General features: G+C 38.6%; 2 protein-coding genes across 4 annotated transcripts; one reads left to right on the forward strand and one right to left on the reverse strand.

The window, feature by feature from the left end:
- Positions 1-639: 639 nt before the first annotated feature.
- On the reverse strand, positions 640-8,832 carry LOC122057846. Of its 3 annotated transcripts, XM_042620163.1 has the most exons (8): positions 8,555-8,819; positions 7,598-7,671; positions 6,071-6,112; positions 5,108-5,149; positions 4,851-4,934; positions 4,115-4,202; positions 907-1,004; positions 640-822 (listed from the first exon to the last, which is right to left on the reverse strand). In XM_042620163.1, exons 1-8 carry the CDS (start codon positions 8,748-8,750, stop codon positions 796-798), a joined length of 651 nt encoding a protein of 216 aa, XP_042476097.1. In that variant the 5' UTR covers positions 8,751-8,819; the 3' UTR covers positions 640-795. The 3 variants fall into 3 exon arrangements, with proteins under 3 accessions (XP_042476097.1, XP_042476098.1, XP_042476099.1); XM_042620164.1 differs by lacking the exon at positions 4,851-4,934 and having other exon boundaries at positions 8,555-8,829; XM_042620165.1 differs by lacking the exon at positions 640-822 and having other exon boundaries at positions 907-1,031; positions 8,555-8,832.
- Positions 8,833-8,904: 72 nt separating this feature from the next.
- On the forward strand, positions 8,905-13,127 carry LOC122057847 (thioredoxin-like 3-3). The gene is made up of 3 exons (XM_042620166.1): positions 8,905-9,264; positions 9,526-9,551; positions 12,739-13,127. Exons 1-3 carry the CDS (start codon positions 9,106-9,108, stop codon positions 12,956-12,958), a joined length of 405 nt encoding a protein of 134 aa, XP_042476100.1. The 5' UTR covers positions 8,905-9,105; the 3' UTR covers positions 12,959-13,127.
- The last annotated feature ends 7,149 nt before the right edge of the window (positions 13,128-20,276 follow it).

Raw genomic sequence — 20,276 nt, forward strand, 5'->3', positions numbered from 1 at the left:
AAAAAAAAAAAAAAAAAAAAAAAAAAGTTGGCTTCATGAGCCGTTGTACTCCAAGCATAGCCTCTAATGGTATTGAACATGAACACACTATGTAAATTTAGGTGGAGGACTTGCAAGAAAATAAGGCGATCAAAGGCTTTAGGATTAGCTGATGTGGGACTATTCTCCCAACACTGCCTACGAAACTGCATACACGTAATTAGATGCATGAGAATCGAAACCTCATTTAACAGTGGAAGGGACCTGCTCTGAAACCATGTAAAATTCCATCCTGAAAATCTAGAACTAATAGGAGAGACCAATAGGTACATGAAGAAACCAAAGTCCCACTTCATGTGGGATATCAATAGGTGAATCATTTCAATTGAAAACAAAATCCAGCATAACCCAAGTCCCCAGCAGCAGAGATTGCAGAGGAGAGAAGGCTGCGGAGAGAAAGAAATTAGCATTGAAGCCCATTTGTGATACATTAGCAGTGGAACTTCATTAATCCTTTCATGTCTGAACACTTTCTCAACAGGAAAAGATATGAACAGCTCGACTCTAGTAGTTTTGTTATGGTGGTTAATCTCATTGTGGATTGGATCACCAAGCATCAAACTGGGCCATGGCCTAATCATCAGAACTGCTCAGGGTCTCTAATAAGAAATTGGTAACCTTTAATTTCATCCTCATCATTCTTCTACAAATAAACAGGTGCAGAAAGTTGGATCACCCTTAGGAATTTACACTGTACAAATCAAGAACATCATGTGCAGGAATCTAATTTTGGAAGTCTGCAAGCAAATCCTAATGTCATGCTGCGCCTGATTGTTTTGCTGACTGCAATGAAATCAAATTGGTTAAAGCAGGTCAATATATGGTTGAGAGCAGAAAATCAAGGGCAGCAAGGTTCCAACTTCTTACCAGCATTTTATGGTCCTCCATAATCTCTTCCATCACCTCTTGCAGCGGTTTATCTGCACTGTTAGGAACAAGAGCAGCAAATGCAGCTGGTTCAAGTCCTGCACAGAATCAAGAGAAATGTTCCCCTGACATTCATCTAACATTATAATTGATATCAAAGTAGGAAAGGCCTTGATATCCAGAAATAAAACTTGGAAAACATTTTATGACGAATAATTTATAACGGACGTCCAATATCCAATCAACCTGAGGGGCACAAGCTGTCCAACATAGAAAACCTAAGAACTCTCCAACCATTGACATGACATTATCAGACAACCAACTTCTCTCAGCAGGAAACGATATATATATGATTCAATAACAGGCCTCGGCTCCAAAAACTGTTTGCACCTAAGGTACTGATCTTATGTAAAACAACTTCACTGAGTCGCAACAGAAAACATTCAATAGCATCCAGACAAGGGGTAAGGTTCCAGTATCAGACTTGGAAACAGACAACCTCCAGTGACTGAGCTTTAGTATACTATCCACCAGTAGACGTCTCACTGATTTAACAGTATCAACAGGGTGGAGCTTTTTTTTTTTTTTTTTTGGGTGGGGTGGGGGGGGCATGACCCCCACAGTTTTCAAAACTCCATAGAAGTGCTAATGGGGAAGGGAACCCATGGTAATGTGAGGGACATCATCTTCCCCCCGCCCCCCCCCCCCCCCCCCCAACCCAATTTTGTTTCTTATGCATTAGACCACCTTTCACCATACATCACATAAATAGTTACATTTATGTAAGAGGAAATTACACTCCCCTCCCCTGTATGTTTCAGGTATTACACAGCCCTCCCCTGCGAAGTTTGAAATTACAAATTCTTCCCTTCTAAGTAATAGATTATATCAACCGTACCCTGACCGTGAGTGAGAAACCGTTAAGTGTGTTACAAATTTGTATTAAACCCTAAATACCCTTGGTCCAATGGAGATGACGAATTTGCCTTCAACCCTGTTTATCATCTTCTTCCTTGAGAAACCATGGGAGAGTTAGGGTTTTTGCGCTATTTGAAGCCGTCGACTGATGCATGGCCTGAGATGGCTAAGATGGTTGGCAAGGGCAGAGATAAGATTTCGGTAGTGAGTGCCTTGAATTTGGAACCGATGAGGAGCATACGATCGCTGAAGCCGACGGCTCTGGCTGCTTTGGCTCATGGCAGTCTTTGTTCGTTCAATATTAGCGACGTGCATTCTGCACTCACTAAAAGATGTAGATGCAGAAACTCATACAAGAGAGAGCTCAGTATTAGAGATTCAGTTTCCATTTTCCAAATTCGTTCATATTATTTTTCCTCTGTTTCACACACAATCGTCAATCGTGCACATTGTTCTCCTTTTCAAATTTGGTTCTGAGTTTGATCACAATTTCAGAACTTGCTTCTTGAAACCCAACCTCACCTACTTCTTCCTCTTGTCACCCTCCTCCTTCATCGTCTGTTTCTGTACCCAGCAATGGCTGGGAATTCAGTAAAGTGCTTTTACTCTCTTACATTTTCCACTCCAATCTCCTCTTTCATCTCAGAATTTCATTCCACTAACAATGGCACTCACCCATCCCCTACAGCAGAAGCAACCTGAAAAGAAAAAAATTCCCTCTTCAATACTGGATCCCCTAAAATTGGCCCCTTGAATCGGCCAACCAGCGAAGACATCCAAGAAACTCTCTTCCACTTCTGACGGGAGGAAGAGGGAGGCGTGAAGGAAGAAGATGAAACTCTGAATCACAAAACCCGAAAACCAAATGGATGCTCTCCGGTATAAGGCGTGATCTGAAGTTACTTGAAAACCAGATACCCTTTTTTGTTCTTCAAAGGATATTCGATCTTTTTCCCATCCCCAGATCCTCCATTACATTACACTCCTTTTATTCTATCTTCATCATCTCCCTTGAATCCTCAGTGATCAAAGGCTGAACTTGGGGTTGGGGTTGGGGTTGGGGTTGGGTTGTTTCTCTTCCACCCTTGGGTGACTCAGACTGTAGAGAATATGAGGTTGTGAAACCTATTGGAGAGATCGAGTTCAGATCTGATCCATTTTGTAGAAATGACTACTATAAAATACTACTTGATTTCTGAAATTCTAACTGTTCTTTCCTTCTCGTGTATCACGATTCAGACGTTAATGATTTCTGAAATTCTAACTGCTTTTAATTATTTTACAGTATAAGTCTATTTTAAAAATTGGCATTTGCAGGGAAAGGGTCTGTCTCAAGACTCAACTCCAAGAAAAAGAAAGCAATGTAAAGAGGTATTCCTGCAGAAGGTGATAGGAATGGCGAACTGCAACCAGATTTCCAGCGAGGGAAATATCCTCACCAAACCCTATGGACGGAAGGCGGAAATCTGGAACCCAAACGCGATTTCAGAGATGGGAGTAATCGATCTTCGAGGCTTCAACAATGGCGACGAACCCAAACTCTCTCCGATTTCAGATTTCAGAACCATAAATTGCAAGTTCATAAACCCTTACTCTCCCAATCGGTTAATGGTTTCTTGAGGAAGAAGATGAGAATAAGAGTCGATCTTCAAGGCTTCAAGGGAAGAAGATGAAGCTAATGGGTGAAAGGCAATGATATGGGGGTAAAAAAGTCATTTAACATCTGCTTCTAACAGTGTTAACGCCACAGGGTACGTTTGTAATTATAAACTTCGCAGGGGGTCTGAGTATAATACCCGAAACATACAGGGGAGGGGAGTGTAATTTCCTCTTTATGTAAAAAGAATGATCTTTAAATTTTTATTTAAATGAATTCAATGTATAAAATTATCAAATAAGAAAATTTCATGTATCATGATTATAGCCATGGGAAGTTTCCCATTTCAACTATATGGCCACTTGTTTGGGATTTTGCTTGGTTTTGTAACAGCCCATATTATTAGCATAGAGTGTCACTGGTTCAAACAATTACTAAAACATTTCTCAATATTTAGAAGTAAATTTAGTTCATTAATCATAATTAAATGAGGCTTCCTACTTCATAAGAACTCAATATGTATAGTATGGTAAAGCCACTATCAGGTGCGATATAATCCATCTTGAGTACATCATGCTGGCCCAGCCAGGGTTAGATCCTGGCTCCTCCCCAGTAAAAGAAACTAAGTCAGTTTTCCATGTGTACAATATGGAATGACTGGTTTTGCAATAATGATGTAAGAGCATTCCACACCTGACTCTGGAAATGCATCAATGAACATCATTGTCTCCTCCCCACTAAGACCAGATAAGATGCAAATCCGTGGCAGTGACTTTGCAATCTGTACAAAGAAGGAAATTAATTGCATTTAGGCTGGTAAGGGTTATTAATATTTTACAATACACCAGTATACATGCTCCCTAAAACCTTACATATGGAAACAAAATAAATGCAAACAAGTGAAAAAGCTCAAACATATCATGGTGCTTAACTGCATTAATTATTCAATTCCTTTTCTCTTACCTTGCACCTCAAGGTACAGAGGCGAGAAACAGAGTTGGACTCTGATGCTTCAAAGTCCGCAAGCCATAGATAAATTTCTAGTTTTGTTCAACTAATTCGTTATGTTCCATTACACAGAAAGAAGGCATACTCATCTGGGATTCTAAATAACTTCTGGCCAGTAGTCTATCTAATGTAGCATCGTAGTAACCAAATTGCTTCCCTACTTTTCTTTTGATAGCCCACACTTTCTATCATGTCAATAGTCCGCATCATATAGTTTGCAAAATAAAAGCAAATAAAAGGAGAAATAGAAGGAAATAAAGAGACAGAAAACTGTACCAAATATTAAGTGAATAAAATAAAGAAAAAATAAATGTGCAAACTGTCATTTATATGGATTTTTCAAGAAAAACAAAGGGAGCGGATGATACATATAACAAATGTATAACCAGGAAAATGAAGCCACTAAAAGGATAGTGTTAACCTCAATTTCTTCCAAATTAGATTGCTGAGTATGCATTGCTTCCCACAATGGGAGGGAAATCATGTCCTCAGTACAATGAATAACCTATGATAAGAAGAAGTGTTAAACTAAATTTTAAACTAGTAGTGAAGATAAGAGTTAGAGATTTTCTTGTTAAACAACCAAACATATTACAGAGAAAACTTTTCCTCATCAGAAAGCAAAGGTAACGTAGGAAAATAAGAAGATTTAATGGAAATTATACTGTTAGAAGTTACCTTAAGAAATTCGCCATCTAACTCTTTTAGAAGTTTCCGTATCTGCAATTTAATATACAGATTTGGAGCCAACAAGTTATTCCAGGACTTTGAAGCCTTCAAAATATTATCAAACTAGGCTAGTAAGGAGTCTGACAAATTAAACACGATGATGCAGGTTGATATACATTGTTGTAGCCCTTACTTAACGGCTCGAGCTTTTGGGATAAGCGGTTGTAACATCGTATCAGAGCCGGGAGGTTGTGGGTTCGATCATTGCTAAATGTGAGGGGTATGTGTTATGTGCTGTTGTGCCCCTACGCTTTGTATCCCTTGGTGCCACATGACGGGGTTATGTGTAGAGCTCTGTGTGGGTGTTGGGGAAGGGGGGTTGTTGATGTGTGCTGATATACATTGTTGTAGCCCTTAACAGCTCGAGCTTTTGGGCTAAGCAGTTTTAACATGTGCTTGATTGATAATTTAGCACTCAAGTTGGTCCAAAGTACATATTACTAATTTCCAACATGAATACTCTTCCTAAACCCTCGTATAAAGCACAGTGACAGCCTTTATGCAAGGGTTTATGAAGAAAGAAACATGATTTTCTTATTCAAGAGGAACATCTCAGTGCAAGGATTTTATGATCGGTAATACTGCATGAGTTGGCTTCTGGTGATACAAATCCTATCTATGACAGTGGCCAAACCAATGAGCAAAAACGAGCCAATACTGAGAGTCAATAACAGTCCATCTCCATGTAAATATGTCATACTTTAATCCTACTCAGGACTGGAGAATCCTATATAAGCCAGCTGATCCTGCCGACACTGATCAGGAAATTGATATTGGTATTGGCTGATCCTTAAAACCACATTCAGTGGAGACAATACCATTTAATTTATAGCCCACTGTAATAAGAAAACAAGTGATACTGCTTACCATAGGCATGAGAATGAAAATAAAAAGATGTAACAATAGCATTACCTTGTGAGTCTCTTCCACATTAAAACCCAACAGCAATAAAGCCTGCAACCAACCAAAGCAGTGGCTGACGTGGATCCTACTTTGAGATTATCAAAAGACATCAAAATAGGTGGAAATATTACATCCAAATATGTCCAGTAAACAACATTCTGAAAATCAAAATCATGTCTTAAATTATAGGGGTGGTTTAATTGAATCAGATTTATCAAAATGTAGGTGGTGGGATTAGATTGCAAGATGTTTAGCAAATCAATGTTCTGAAGGGGAAAAAAAAAATAAAAAATCATATCTTAAAGTATAGGGGTGGTTTAATTGTATCATATATCAAAAGTTTTTTTCTTTTCCTTATAACTAGTGGTACTATCAACTTCTGCCCACCCATATTTTATAAGTAATAAATTTTATGAGCATTGAAACTTACGTAAACTATGTTCTTCATCTCATCCAATTTAATGTAGATCAACTTTAACAATAAGCTTTCATGTGCCTTCACAATATAAATTCCATTACAAAAAATTAAAATCTTCTTTCTCTTTGAGAATCATAGTTAACTAATGCACTTATTTTGACCTGAATTGATAGCAAAAGGAGAAACGAAAAGATGCAACCCCAAGGGGGTAGCTCAGTTGAAAAATACCAACACCTCACAATGAAGAAGTCATGATTTCAACACTCCTTGGGGCCTACCAATCCAAAAAGAAAAAAGAAAAGATGCAATCAAAGTTCTCCTGGGACTACATAAGATAATTGTGACTTTCTAGAGGTATGTTGGCCTCAAAAACTAGTCCCTTTAAATATATTAAAATAGGGTTTAAAGAACCCAAACATCCATATTTTTCTAGATAAGGGGCTCACTCTAGTTTTCAAGTAAGTGGGAATGAAGATAAGTGAAATTAATTGGAAAAAGAAAATGGAAAATTTCGAAATCATAATTATGTAACTCATTTAAAGCCCTACCAAATATGGCAATTAAATCCTTCGAATAGATTTTTTTTTCTCTTACTCAAGCATAGGAACTTGATTAAAAATTGAGGTGAAAATCAAATACTGGAATAGAAAGTTGAGTTAGTTATACAATCATCGCCAGTAAAACTAGAAAAGTTTCAAGTTTATTTTTGTTATCATTTCATTTCCCTTCCCTTCATTTCCAACCTGATGGAGCCTACTTGATTCAACTAGAATAGATTCAACAGAAGATGAAAAATTCGTGAATAGATCATGAATTAACTGTAACAAGAAAACAATATTAATAATTTATAGATTATTTCAGAAAATGATCCAATTATAAAAGGATACAATCATAAGATTTGGAGCAAAATTCTTGGGACTGAGATCAAATCATGGATGTTTTCATGAATTGAAGATTATTAACAGCAGTAGGTACAAGGAATTAAATAAGCATAGAAAGGAAGATGGATATAGACCAAGCAATACGAAACACGAAACACATAAGTAAGAGAATATTAAGTATACAAGAGATTAGAAATAGCATATTAAATGATCGGGGATGAACTAAAAAGAACTTACAGGTGGACCATACATAGGATCATCAGCAGTTAAAGGAACGAACTTTGAGTCTTCAATTAGCTCACTCGGAACTCCTGTAGTATGATAAGCAAATAAACAATTCATAAGCAGCAGGATTGAAATCTAATGGGTCTTCAAGGAAATGATTCAGTAATTTAACATATAAGAGAATTGGAACATGGTCCAAGAGTGATTACTTTCATAAACACACAACATATGTGAAAGAGTACGAGATGACTGAACCAGGGCTAAGAGTGCAAGGCCCTTAGTCATTCAAGTTAGACACTGTAATACATAAAATTAGAGTTTAGAATCAAATTTCTGTGGGTGTGCTTCTCTCTACCATTTTGGAGTATTTCTTAATAATAGAATGTATTCAGAATTGACCTGAAATTTGACAGTATATTATTCATAAAATCTCCAAGGCTTCCTTAGGAAAGGAACAAAAGTGTCAAACTGCAACCTTTACTTTGAAACTACAAAACTCGGACTGCTTTACAATTATAGAAAATGTAGGACTCAACCAAGATTACAAGAATTTCAATCTTCCTGTCTCTTCTATAGTGGTGGTGTGGTTAGCCAACTCAAGAACTGATATATTAGTCATCATAGGCAGCATAACTTCTGTCCTAGAAAGGAGAGAGTAGAGAAACTAAGGAAAATATTCAACTTTCTCACAACAAAGACAATTCCACGATGCCCATATTTTTTACTCAACTCTCTATTGAAATAGTTTTTCAAATATTAAAACTTGCTGAAACAAGTGTGCACACATTCTATGAACCAATCGAGACACTTTAGTTTACTCTGTTGAATAAAAATTTGCTATGAGACCCCCAATTCCAAAGAAATCAAAATGAAAGACAGCTCCAACTTGTTCTATCGGAACCCATTCCATCGAACCCAGTTAAGCATTAGAAACCCAGAACTAGAAAATTAGCAGAAAGAAGTGTTTACCATCAGAAGACGCTTTAGCGAGATGCTTAGGCTTTAGGTGATAAATGTCCTTTGCTGAAGAAAATGCCCAACCCTGCGAAATTCCAGAACAATTGGTGGAAAATGTGGGTTTGGCGAGCAGAAGATAATTGGAAGAAAGATTTGGAGAGTAGCTAAAGCAGAAGAAGCTTCGCAGTGTGAGCAGAGTAGAAGCCATTATCGTGTTCTCTACTTTTGCCTTTTATCTAATCCTTGGTAAGTCCTTGGTATGATAAAATAGAGGGAACCATATAACCCATCATAATTTGCTACCGAAATGTCCATATCATGGACCCGACATACGAATTCATCTCAGTCATCAATTTCGTAGACCTTTCTGTGATGATCTAACAGATTCAATTTTTCTTTTAGTTCAACGGTCTTGATTGATGGGAAATGGATATAAGTCCTCTTTCAGGAATCCGTGGTTACATCTTAGAGGTCTCCACTCTCCATCTCGATTCTTGACTCTCGACTCTCAAATCTCAATTTAGGGTGTTTGGGAAAATTGGGTGATTGGGTTTGAGAGAAAAATGGAGGGTTTTGTGAGTGGCAGTGAAGAGAAGCCAAAACAGGGTTTGGAGGGAACAGGCTTGAACCTACCAGTCAACCGCCATGGAAACCTGAAAAGTGCTTCAAGTGATCAGAATTTGAAGGAGATTCTGCAAGATATCAAGTCCTCAAAGAGTCCAGTAAGTGATGGTGCCTTCTTTTAGCTCTTCTCTGTTTCGTTTTAGTCTTCTTGTCTATTCTTGTCTAAGAGTGAGTTAGAAAAATGCAACTAGCTGAAAGGACAAAAGGAGAAGAAAGATTGAAGGGCTCTTCCTTTGTTTGAGTGGTACCTGGTCCTTGGTTTAATTTCCTTGCTGAATTTTTTTCTTTGTGGAAATCCATATCTTTTCCTTTTCTGAAATGAAACAGAGCTAATAGTGTTTCTGAAAATGTGTTTGCAGGCAGTGATAAATTATGGAGCATCATGGTATGTAATGGTTTGGCATACTTCGCTTTCTTGTGTTCTTTTCATCTAATTATTTCATAAAATGCTTGACACTTTATGCATATATAGATAAATTATATAGAAATATTTCATATTCCAGAACTGTTCTTTTGAGAGCAATGAAGAGCTGCAGTGGTAACTGTTTTATATCCAGAATGGAGAGGTATTGATTGATCAGTTAGTAAGCCTCTGATGATATTCTATGTAAATGATAATGTAATTCAAATAGCTGGAACTTTTTTCTGATGAGGCATAGATCATAAGAAAGGGAAGCATGTTTCTGAGAGACCCAACAAAATGCAAATAGTGACACACGACTGTTGTTTTTGTCAATCAAATAGTTATCAGCCATTCATAGATTTTTCTTTCCCTTCAAATTGCTGCCAGATGAGTTAGCCTGCACCATTAAAGCATGATGAATTAAGGATTCCATGTACCCTAATTTCTATTCTGTGTTACATCTTATGATAATGAGAAAGCCAGAAAAGGAATTGTGAGTGTAGCACATGCATGTAACTTGTAAGTCTTTACTTTGCTCCCATTTTTTTGTATGAAGAAAGTGTGGGTTCTATGAGAAAATGTTCATATCACCATATTATGTAATATATTTCTGAGAACTTGGGCAGTTTTCTCATTCTGGACACATCTTGGAACTTGGTTAAGGCCAACCTTGTTTGTCCGTGTACAATACCTTGCTGACTGGCTCATGCAACCAACTGGTTGGCATATTTGTATGCATGCCTTGCATCCATCAAAACACATTGTGTTAGTGCCACTTGCACATGTCTAAACCCCATGGTGCAAATGGCATTCATTTTATATGCCTGGTGCAAGAAATAAAATTCCACCCCACATGATTTTTACTTGGACTAGGGTTCTGATAGTAATGAAAAGAAAAGAAGAATAAAATATATAGATGGAATCTTTAGTGTTTTATGATATAGAAACTAAGGTGGCATTAGAGAAAACTAATCAAATCAACACTGAATATGACCAAACTTCAGAAAAGTCAAAGTTATGGGCTAGCAGAAGGTGTGACTAAGAGAAAAATGAATCTGACAGTCCTAGAGTGACGTGGATGAATGGAAATAAACTGCACGTTGCAAATCTGAAATCTGAAGAGTTGTTTATGGTTAACTAATGTGGGGACTGAGAAGGGTGGTCAATTGGATGATATTTTGGTGCAATATGTTTATATATATATATATATATATATATATATGTATATATACATACATATTTGCAATAAATAACGTGCTCAACAGAAAATAAAGAGTGAATAAAATCAGAATAGTAGTTGTCGGGGTGGGGGGTGGGGTTGGGATTGATTTGAGGCTAACACCTTTCTTATGAGTTAAAAAATCCCTTTTGTCCAATCCAACATATGGCATGGTTGTACTGCTCACTTCTTTGCATTGGCTGCCAGAGTTTTCATCTTGCCAAGCAGGATAGTTCAATTTTTGTACATATCACTTTATCCGATGTTTTGCCATGTTCTGTTGTTTAGGTATCTACCATGCCTAGACGGCTAGATCAATTAGACATTGCCATAGTTCGGGTTCTGACAGACTTTGTCCAGCAAAAGTAGTTTGCAACCTTGTTGCTGGGTTTAGGCACATGATCAAATATGTTGTGTTTTCTGTGCATCAGTAGATTGATCCCTGTATCTGAAAACACATATTTTACCCCTGAGAGTACTACCAATCTCCATGTTTGTCTTCCAGAACGCTAATTGTTGACCAAGACACTTGAATCCCTCCAATATGAAATACATCTTCACCTTCACATAACCTTGTTAAAAAATTCACATTGTAATATTATTTCCAGGATGTTGGGCACTGCCAATATGTCCTCTTCCCCTAGGACTGCAAAGTGCTAAACTGTTCAACCTTTGGGCACTCATTTTCCTGGCTCAGCATTTGAGAATCCTTGCAATCTAGCTTTCTCCTCCTACCCCTTTGCAACAAGCTCTGGGATCAACTAAACTATATAGCAGTAGAAACTGAGACCTGAAACCAACATCACAGCCCTTAAGATAACAATTCTGTTCTTTCTCATGACCTACATCTCCATGGAACTGTCATTCTATCTCTTAAACAATCCATAAGATTTTCGGCCACCTTTGGGCTGATGTTGCATCTTCACCTCTTGGGGCCCAGCTCTCTGAACACACAATAAAGGTGCTGCCAACCAATGCTAGTCCACTTCGATGAGGTCCTGGAAGGGGTTGAAATGGTCCAAACCTTTGGCATTTTTTCTTATAGTGGCGACTGTCACACTCAAACCCATGCCTTCATGCTGGCAGCCGAAGATCTTAAATATCACGTCAGATGATGGCCCCTTATGCAAAGATGCATTTGCAATCAAGAAATGAAAGTATGCATCCTAGTCTTTATGAAGGCATTAAAACATCCAGTTGCTAAACTTGTTCAACATTGCGTGCCATGCGTTTGTAATATTTAATTGCTTTGAGTTTTCGTCTATGATACTCATACTTTTGGATCATCTAGTTAAGAGAATATAAGATAATAAGATGTAGAGTCAAAAAGTCATCCAGTGTCCAGTCCTAATGGATTACTTGTCTGCATTTTAGGGTTCTATTTCTTTATTTCTTTATTTATTTATTTATTTCTTTCAATGGGTTATACATGTATTTTACTTTCTAATTTGATTCTTGTTTATCATTGTTGAAGTTTCCTGCAGTTAGAGATCCATAATTGCTCTTTTTTCAATAGGACATTTTGATATTATGTTTGAAGTTCAGTAAGGTGGGATTTTATTTCATTGTGTCGTTAGATTCTACCTGTCAACCTTGTACTTATCTCAGTAATACAGGCCCCCCAATCTCATACTTTTCTCATTCAAATTGAATATATCTTGACCTTATCTTTCAATCTTTCCCTGTATATTTTGAACCCTAATCCAGAAGACTTTTTATCCTTTGTTCATTGTTTTTGTGTTCTCCAAATTTCCCCCAATCCCATACCTTTTCTCATATATATCTTGACCTTATCTTTCAATCCTTCCCAGTGATTTGGTTGCTTGTATGGACATAATTCAAATGCTGTGACAATGAATGCAGTCAGTCACGAGATTTGATTTATATTTCTCTATTCAAAACATTATAAAATGTCGGAAGATATTTAAATAATGTCATCCATTTTTTCAGGTGTCATATCTGTAGCCAGATCCTTCCTGCATTTTGCCGGATGAGTAATGAATTTCCAAAGCTTTCATTTGTATATGCAGACATTGATGAATGCCCAGAAATAACTCAGCACATACGTTATACGCCAACTCTCCAATTTTTCCTAGATGGTGAAAGGGTGGATGAGATGCTTGGTGCTGGAGAAGAGAGGCTACGTGACCGACTATGGTTACACTCCTAAGACATAACTCACGCTTGCACCATAACAAACAAGATAGATGCAGCAAAGAGAGACACTTTGCTGTAAAGGGCTTCTCCATATGTACTTCAAATGGCACTGTTACTCTTCATAATATTGTAGGCATTATTTCTAATGAGAAAATAATGGAGTTTCAACATCCTTCTTCGTAGACTCGGAGAGCTTTAACTGTTCATTTGTGAGCAATAGACACCTCTCCTGTAGACTTGTTAAAAAAATGTATAGTTTCAAACACTTCATCAATTGATACACACCATACAATAGATTAAATAAATCCCAAAAGGCCAATCCTTAACATTCCCTTGAATTAGTCAATCTAAGAGTGTCCTTCCTTTGCTCAAAACTCTTTGCAGCAGTGGCTTTTCTTCTGGGGCCTTCTTTAGCCAATTTCTCAGATTTTCTTTGTGGTGTGGTTGCCTTTTTTGCTTTTGAAGCATCCGCTGCCACTCTTTCTGCTCTTTCTGCCATGGAAGTGGCTCTTGTCTTCCTCTTCTCCATTGTTGGAGATATGGACACCTTCTTCCTCTGTGTCTCACCGAGCAAAGTTTTTCGAGAATGAGGTGATGGGGTAGAAGTCTTTTTGCCTCTGAACCCTTGACAATCTATCCAAATTATTACATGCGTCAGCTGCTGCTCTTGTGCTCCTTGCAACCCTTGATATACTCGTAGCTATAATTCTTGTGAATTATCTACAAAACCATTATTCATACATGCTACAACAAAGTGAGACTGAAACAATGATATAGATGTCTATCCAGCAGCTCCATTAAACAACTCATAGTTGCCATCACAAGTAACAAGACATGATATCCCTTTTGACAACATGCAACATATGTTAAGCCCCACACCTCATCTATCTGTGATTCTAATAAATCGATTGGGAAGAAACCGTAAGCTCATTTGGTAATATGCTGTTATATCAACATTGGGTTGGTGCAACGTGATCTTTACTTGGAGCTCCCCTCTTAGATTGGAAAAAAAGTAAGAAAATTGCCTTTTAGAATATAAAGAATTGGACCATTAACAGGATTACAGCATGGAAAGAAAGATTGCTTTTTACAACATAAAAGGAGGTTCTCAAATCCGTGGTGGCTGCCACCCCATCTTATTATGTGTCTCACTTCAAGCTACCTGTTGGGATTTTAGATGGGATAAACCAAGGTGGATGCAACTTCCTTTGGGGGCAGAAGGAAGAGAGAAAGATTCAATGGGCTGGACTAAACTGTTTGTCTTCCTAAGCTTGAAGGTAGGCTGGGACTAAAGGACCTAAAGATTCAAAATCAAGTTCTTCTTGCAAAGCTGGTCTATCGATCTAATCCTGACACTCTTTGGACAAGACTGGTTTGAGTATTTACTTCCCCTTGGAGACTTTCTCTCTTGCCCGAGCAGGATCTAGACCTTCATGGGCTTGGAGAAGTATTATGATGGGAGACAACGTGGGGGCTCTTGTGGATTTATGAGTAATCGTGCTTCTATTCAGATTTGAGAGAATCCTACGGTGCCTTCTATGGATGGTTATTTAGACTGTATCTTCCTAGGCCTCTAGAATGCCCCTTCCATTGGGTCCTATATCTTATTGATGAAAATGCCAAATGGAACTTATAGAAGTTGAGGGCTTTCTTTACTCCAGCTGAATTGATTGCATAGTCTAAATTCCTACAAGCTCTGAAGGATCTCCTGGCAAACTTTGCTGGGGTCATCACCAATCTAGGATGTATTTTTGTTAAATTTGTCTACAAATTGGGTGCTGAGCTTTCTCCTTGCATATCGGTATCTAAAGCAAAAGCTAGGAATATCCCAAAGAAGTATGAAAATTTGTGTGGAACTCTAAGATCCCCACAATAATATCTTTTTTTCGTGGAAGGCTTGCTTAAGAGTTATTGGAGTATTGGCAAACTTGAAGCATTGTTGTATTGTTGATTCTGATAATCTGATGTGTGTGTTGGATGTGGTATTAGTGTTGAATTTGAAACAGTGGAACACGTGCTTGTGTACTATCCTTTGGCCTAACAAGAGCGATTCACCTCTATTGTCACTTTGAGGGTTGATACCTATCTGCATATCTGACTGGATTCTTAGATGAGGACAGAGACTTGACTATGACTATTCTAAGAAGGAAGTCAAATGTTCTCCGCTCCCTATGCAATTACCATGTGGGAGATCTGAAAAAGACAAAAATGCAAAATGCTTCAAGGCTTCTACTTCTTTTCGATCCTGGTGAGTTCAATCGACAAAAGTACTGAGGCGGTTCTCTCTTCTCCGATCCTTCTATGGTGAGGCCACTAGTTGATCCTGACTTGGAGTTCAAACCCCCCCCCCCCACACGGAGCCTTTTTCATTTTCTCAAATGTAATTATTAGGAATCGGCCCAAAGCATTGGGCGTGGGATGTATTATTTTGGATCCACTGAAATAGGTGTGACTCATTGCCTCGAATCATTTTGTGCTCATGCCGACGTGGTGGGTCAATTGCCTCTCCATCTCTCCCTCTACTCCCCTTCCAATATCTCTACTCTTGTCAAAGACATTTTGCTTCTAAATAGCCTTTTTTTTGTCTATAATTTTGTGTTTATTGGAAGAGGTGAAAATGGGTGTTAATCAGTTCAGTTTCAGTGTATACAGTACGATTCGGTTCACATTTATATAACTGAAACCAAAACCGAATCATTTACCAAACGGTTGCACATTCTGAAACCAGAATCGTTTAGTAGACGGTTTCAGTTTCACGGTTTTTAAATGGTTTCGATTTCACGATTTTGATAGCAGTTTAATCCATATGGTTTCTAAACAGTTAGTAATCAGTTTGCTAATTTATTTGCATGCTTACTCAAATTTGTTCTTGTTGATAAACGCTTCAATCTTGTATCAAATTAAATGAGGCATTGAACAAACAAATATTTAACTACATAACTACATAATAGGAGTAAATTATTAAATAGACTATTAGACAACCTCTATGGTCCTTAATTTTTTCTGAAATTGAACCCATCCTATTTTGTTAAAACAACCAAACAACTTAGCAAAAGAAAATTTTACATGAAGAAAGTGAAATACAAATAAAGCTGCTAATGAACACAACTTATCGTTAGTGTTCTAAACTTAAAGAGCATGAGGCAATGATGTATATACCTATTCTGCCCCCTGCCTTAATGCCCTTAACCCCCTATTCTATTTAATCGCTATATGGGTTAAACGGGTCGGTTTTGATGGTGTAAATAGTTCAATTCGATTTTCATGGTGTTAATTTGGTTTGAAACCGACAAGTTAAAAGGTTAAAAACGAACGACCCCTTTAACTAATCGGTCTTAAACTCAAAACTAAAACCAAACCATTTACTAAATGATTTTACAGCTTCAGTGTAAATTGATCGATTCGATTTTGATAAACGGGTTTCAAATTCACATCCATAACCCACTCTATTTCTAAATTGGAGGATCTTCGGAATTGTGTAATAGTCATTTTGCCTCGGCATTTTGAATGAATTGATCTTTGCACACTAAAAAAAAATCATCCTGAACCTCCCTACAAGTCTTTATTGACTACTTTCACATTCATCCCATAAAATAGTTATGGGAAAAGGTTGGGTATACCGCTGATATCAAATATGCTAGCATCCATTGTGTCTATTTCTCTCTTTCATTTTTCTGAAATGACCCTCATATTCTTCCTGAATGATACTCCATCATGTGTTCCTATTGGTGCTACACGCTAGCATACTTGATATCGGCGGCATACCTATCCCTCTCCCGTGAGTTATTCTTGTGATACAAAATAGGTAAACAATTGCGACCCCTGGGGACCTGTCGAGCTCATAACCACACACACTCTGTGAAATTTTTTTTCTTCTTCCTTTTCTACTTCATCAATGAAACAGGTTCCTCTTGCTGAAACTGCATCCCTTCTTCATCTGTTCTCTATAGCCACCCCCACCCTTTCTCGACTCTGAGTGGAAAGTCCGGACTCTCCCGTACACCTCCAGAACAACCCAAAGATCTAAGAATCCTTCTCTTCCACCCCTATACGGACTGTTCTACTAAACCAGCCACCTAAACCAAATCCCCACAGATCGCCACCCCTCTCCTATATGGATAAAAATCGTCTGTTGTTCTCAATCTCTGTTTTTCCATGTTTTGCTAGGTGCAGAACACGACACGTGGACAGTTCATCACCAACGGTCAAGATGCTTGCTTGGTTGAAGCTCTACCAAAACCGGGTTGAGGTAAGTGAACCAGACCGAGAACAACAGACGATTTTTATCTGGGTGGAGGGAGGGGAGATGCCATGGGACCGTCGATAGCCAGAAAACGAGGAAGAGCTAAGCTCAACTCTATCTATCTCTCACCTTTCCTCGCCACATCTGGTGTTGGTGGCGGCCCTCGCAACGACGACGAAATCCTCTATCTCATTGCCGACTGGTCTATTTATTAACTCTCACTGTTACTCATTGGAAGCTGTTTAATTTTCTCATCTTTGATTCACTCCATCAAACCAATTTGTTTCTGTATTGATGTTTACTCTTTTTCCCCCCTTTTTTTTTGTAGTTTCCCGAACCTGAAACACCTCTCTTTTGATGGATCCTACAATGCATCGGAGGACGCCGTTTTGAATATCATCCGTAGCTGTAAGAGGCTACAACTCATTGACTTCTCTGATTCCCCCTATGTTACAGAAGAAGTCCTGGAAGAGCTGGGCGGCAACAACTGCCCATGTTTCCGAGGGATCAGGAGGTCGGGAACGATTAGCAGCTTTCAAGCAAGCGCCATTGCCAGAAACTTACCAAGACTGAGGCTCCTGAACCTATCCAACACCGATCTCACTGATGGTGGTTTGTCTACCATACTATCTGGTTGTCTTTGTCTTGAGTATCTGGATGTTAGGGGGTGCAATTTCCTGAGACTTGGTTTCCATATGATAGAACGAGCTACAACGCAGATCATTGAATTTCTTTATGATCTTGATGAAGGTTATTATGATGATTCTGGAGATTGGTTCGAGTTTGATCGTAGCGATTCAATATACTGGTAATATGTAGTTTTTGAGAATCTCTTTATGCTCGTAATGCAGGTCATGTCTATGATTCTCGACTCTTTTTATGTTTTCGGTTTTGTTAATTAGATTTCCTCACTGAAATGGATGCTTTTCTAATGGATCTTGTTCCCATAACATGTTATTAATGGGGCAGGACCAGAGGAAGAATGGGGTTGGGGCAGGAGGGTTTCCAGCTGAGGTGGGGGGTCGTGGGATGGGACTAGGCGAGTAACTAGGATAAAAATCGTCTGTTGTTCTAATCTCTCTGTTTTTAAACGAAAAAATCATGGCAGGAGTTGGGTTCGTTGCTCTCCTTCACGAAGGCGTTGTCTGTTGAATCGTATTCATCGGAATCGACGGCGATCATCGACTCCCAGTAAAGAGGGTCTTGGGAGGCCTGTTGCCATGAGCGGCAAACCAGAGATAGGCTCCCTATACGATCTCTAATCGTAGTTCTGCAGAATATGTTGATCAATAGACCTTAGGGCAAAGCATCCCATGGCATCTCCCCTCCCTCCACCCGGATAAAAATCGCATGTTGTTCTCGGTCTGGTTCACTTACCTCAACCCGGTTTTGGTATAGCTTCAACCAAGCAAGCATCTTGACCGTTAGTGATGAACTGTCCACGTGTCGTGTTCTGCATCTAGCAAAACATGGAAAAACAGAGATTGAGAACAACATACGATTTTTATCCCTCCTATATTTACTACCACCAAACCCTCCATTAAACCAAAGAACTTGTGAGTCCCGTCACAACTTAAAGTCCCTACCGAACCATGAGAAAGTCTAAATATACTTTTATGGCAAAAAGCACAGCCCCTACCTGCCAGAAAAATACCGACCACTCCACAGAGAAATCCAACCCCTGCTCCACCTTTCTCTGGTCCCAGGCGTGAGTCCCGGAACATGGCCATGTATCACCACCCTTCCCCTGCGTCCATAGCACCATCACCAGCTCCAACCCGAGCCATCTATGGGGCACCTTCCATCGACTTCGGAATTGATCTGGCGTCCAAACAGTGCACACCGTCGGCGACCTCCTTTGTAGGAATGGTTGTCAATGAACCCTTTCCCACTGCCGCGGCTTTGAGAGACATGTTGATGACTCTTTGGGAGCCAAAAGGAGCCATTTTTATTTGCTGTTCTGATAAGGGAAGGTTTTTTTTTTTATTTCTTCTCTTCTGAAGCAAAGAAGGGTGTCGTCACCTACTTGCCATGGTGGTGTGATAATTTTCTTCTCCAACTTGGTGTTTGCCCATTTGAATCGGAAGCATCACAAAGAGAAATGGAATCTACCCCTATCTGGGTTCTAATCGAAAACATTCCCGCGGATGCATTCTCTTTTCTTAACGTCCGCAATGCTGTCTCGTGTATGGGGAAAATCCTAGACCTCAGTCTCAACTTGCTTGAAATTGGTCTCCCATCCAACGCTGCAATAGTTAAGATCTCTGTCAAGAAAAATCGACCATTGTGCCTCACCTCCACCATCAACATCTTTAATGGTGAAACCTGTTCCTGTGAATTTTAAATTTGAGTTAACTTCCTTTTGCTCTCTGTGCGGATGTATCACCCACCCTGTGGAGTTATGCCCTGAGGTAACAAAACCTTGTGACCCTTCCATCCACCTTCCATACAAAGATGCTCTAACGAAACCCATTTTTGTTAGCCTGAGAAGACCCCTTATCACCTTTGATACTGAACCAGTATCCTTCCCTTTGTCGGCTAATGTCTCGATCAATGTTAGTTAAAATGGGAACGGCAAAAAAACAGAGATGTACGATATGGGTTTTAAACTGATAAAAACTATGAAGAATGAGGTCAAAAATATAGAGAATGACAAATGGATAAAAATGAACGGTACAAATATTAAACGTGTAGTTTTCAAAAACACTAAACCAAAAAAACTATAGTATACTCCTGCAATTTGAGAGATTGTTACATGTATACCTGCATCTAATGTTCCAAAAGCTCTTGTGAGTCCCAAGATAAAATAGCCCAATGGGCTACAAGAAGATAAGATGTTGTTGACTTTAACTTCTCCTTACTCAATGGGCCACAAGAAGATGAGAAGTTTTTCCTATAGATAATATGGAAGTTAAAATCCAAAACCCTAGTATCCTATCGTCTTCACTCTTCACAAATGGTTTTTATTTTAAATAAAATTCCTATTTTACCCTTAAAATACAGATACTAGTTTAAAACAACCGTTTAAAACTTGTTTTAAATGGATTTTTTTGTCTTTTCCGTTTTTCCCCGTATTGTATAGTAGCAT

The sequence above is a fragment of the Macadamia integrifolia genome, chromosome 12 (genome assembly GCF_013358625.1).
Source record: "Macadamia integrifolia cultivar HAES 741 chromosome 12, SCU_Mint_v3, whole genome shotgun sequence".
NCBI classification, from domain to species: domain Eukaryota; kingdom Viridiplantae; phylum Streptophyta; class Magnoliopsida; order Proteales; family Proteaceae; genus Macadamia; species Macadamia integrifolia.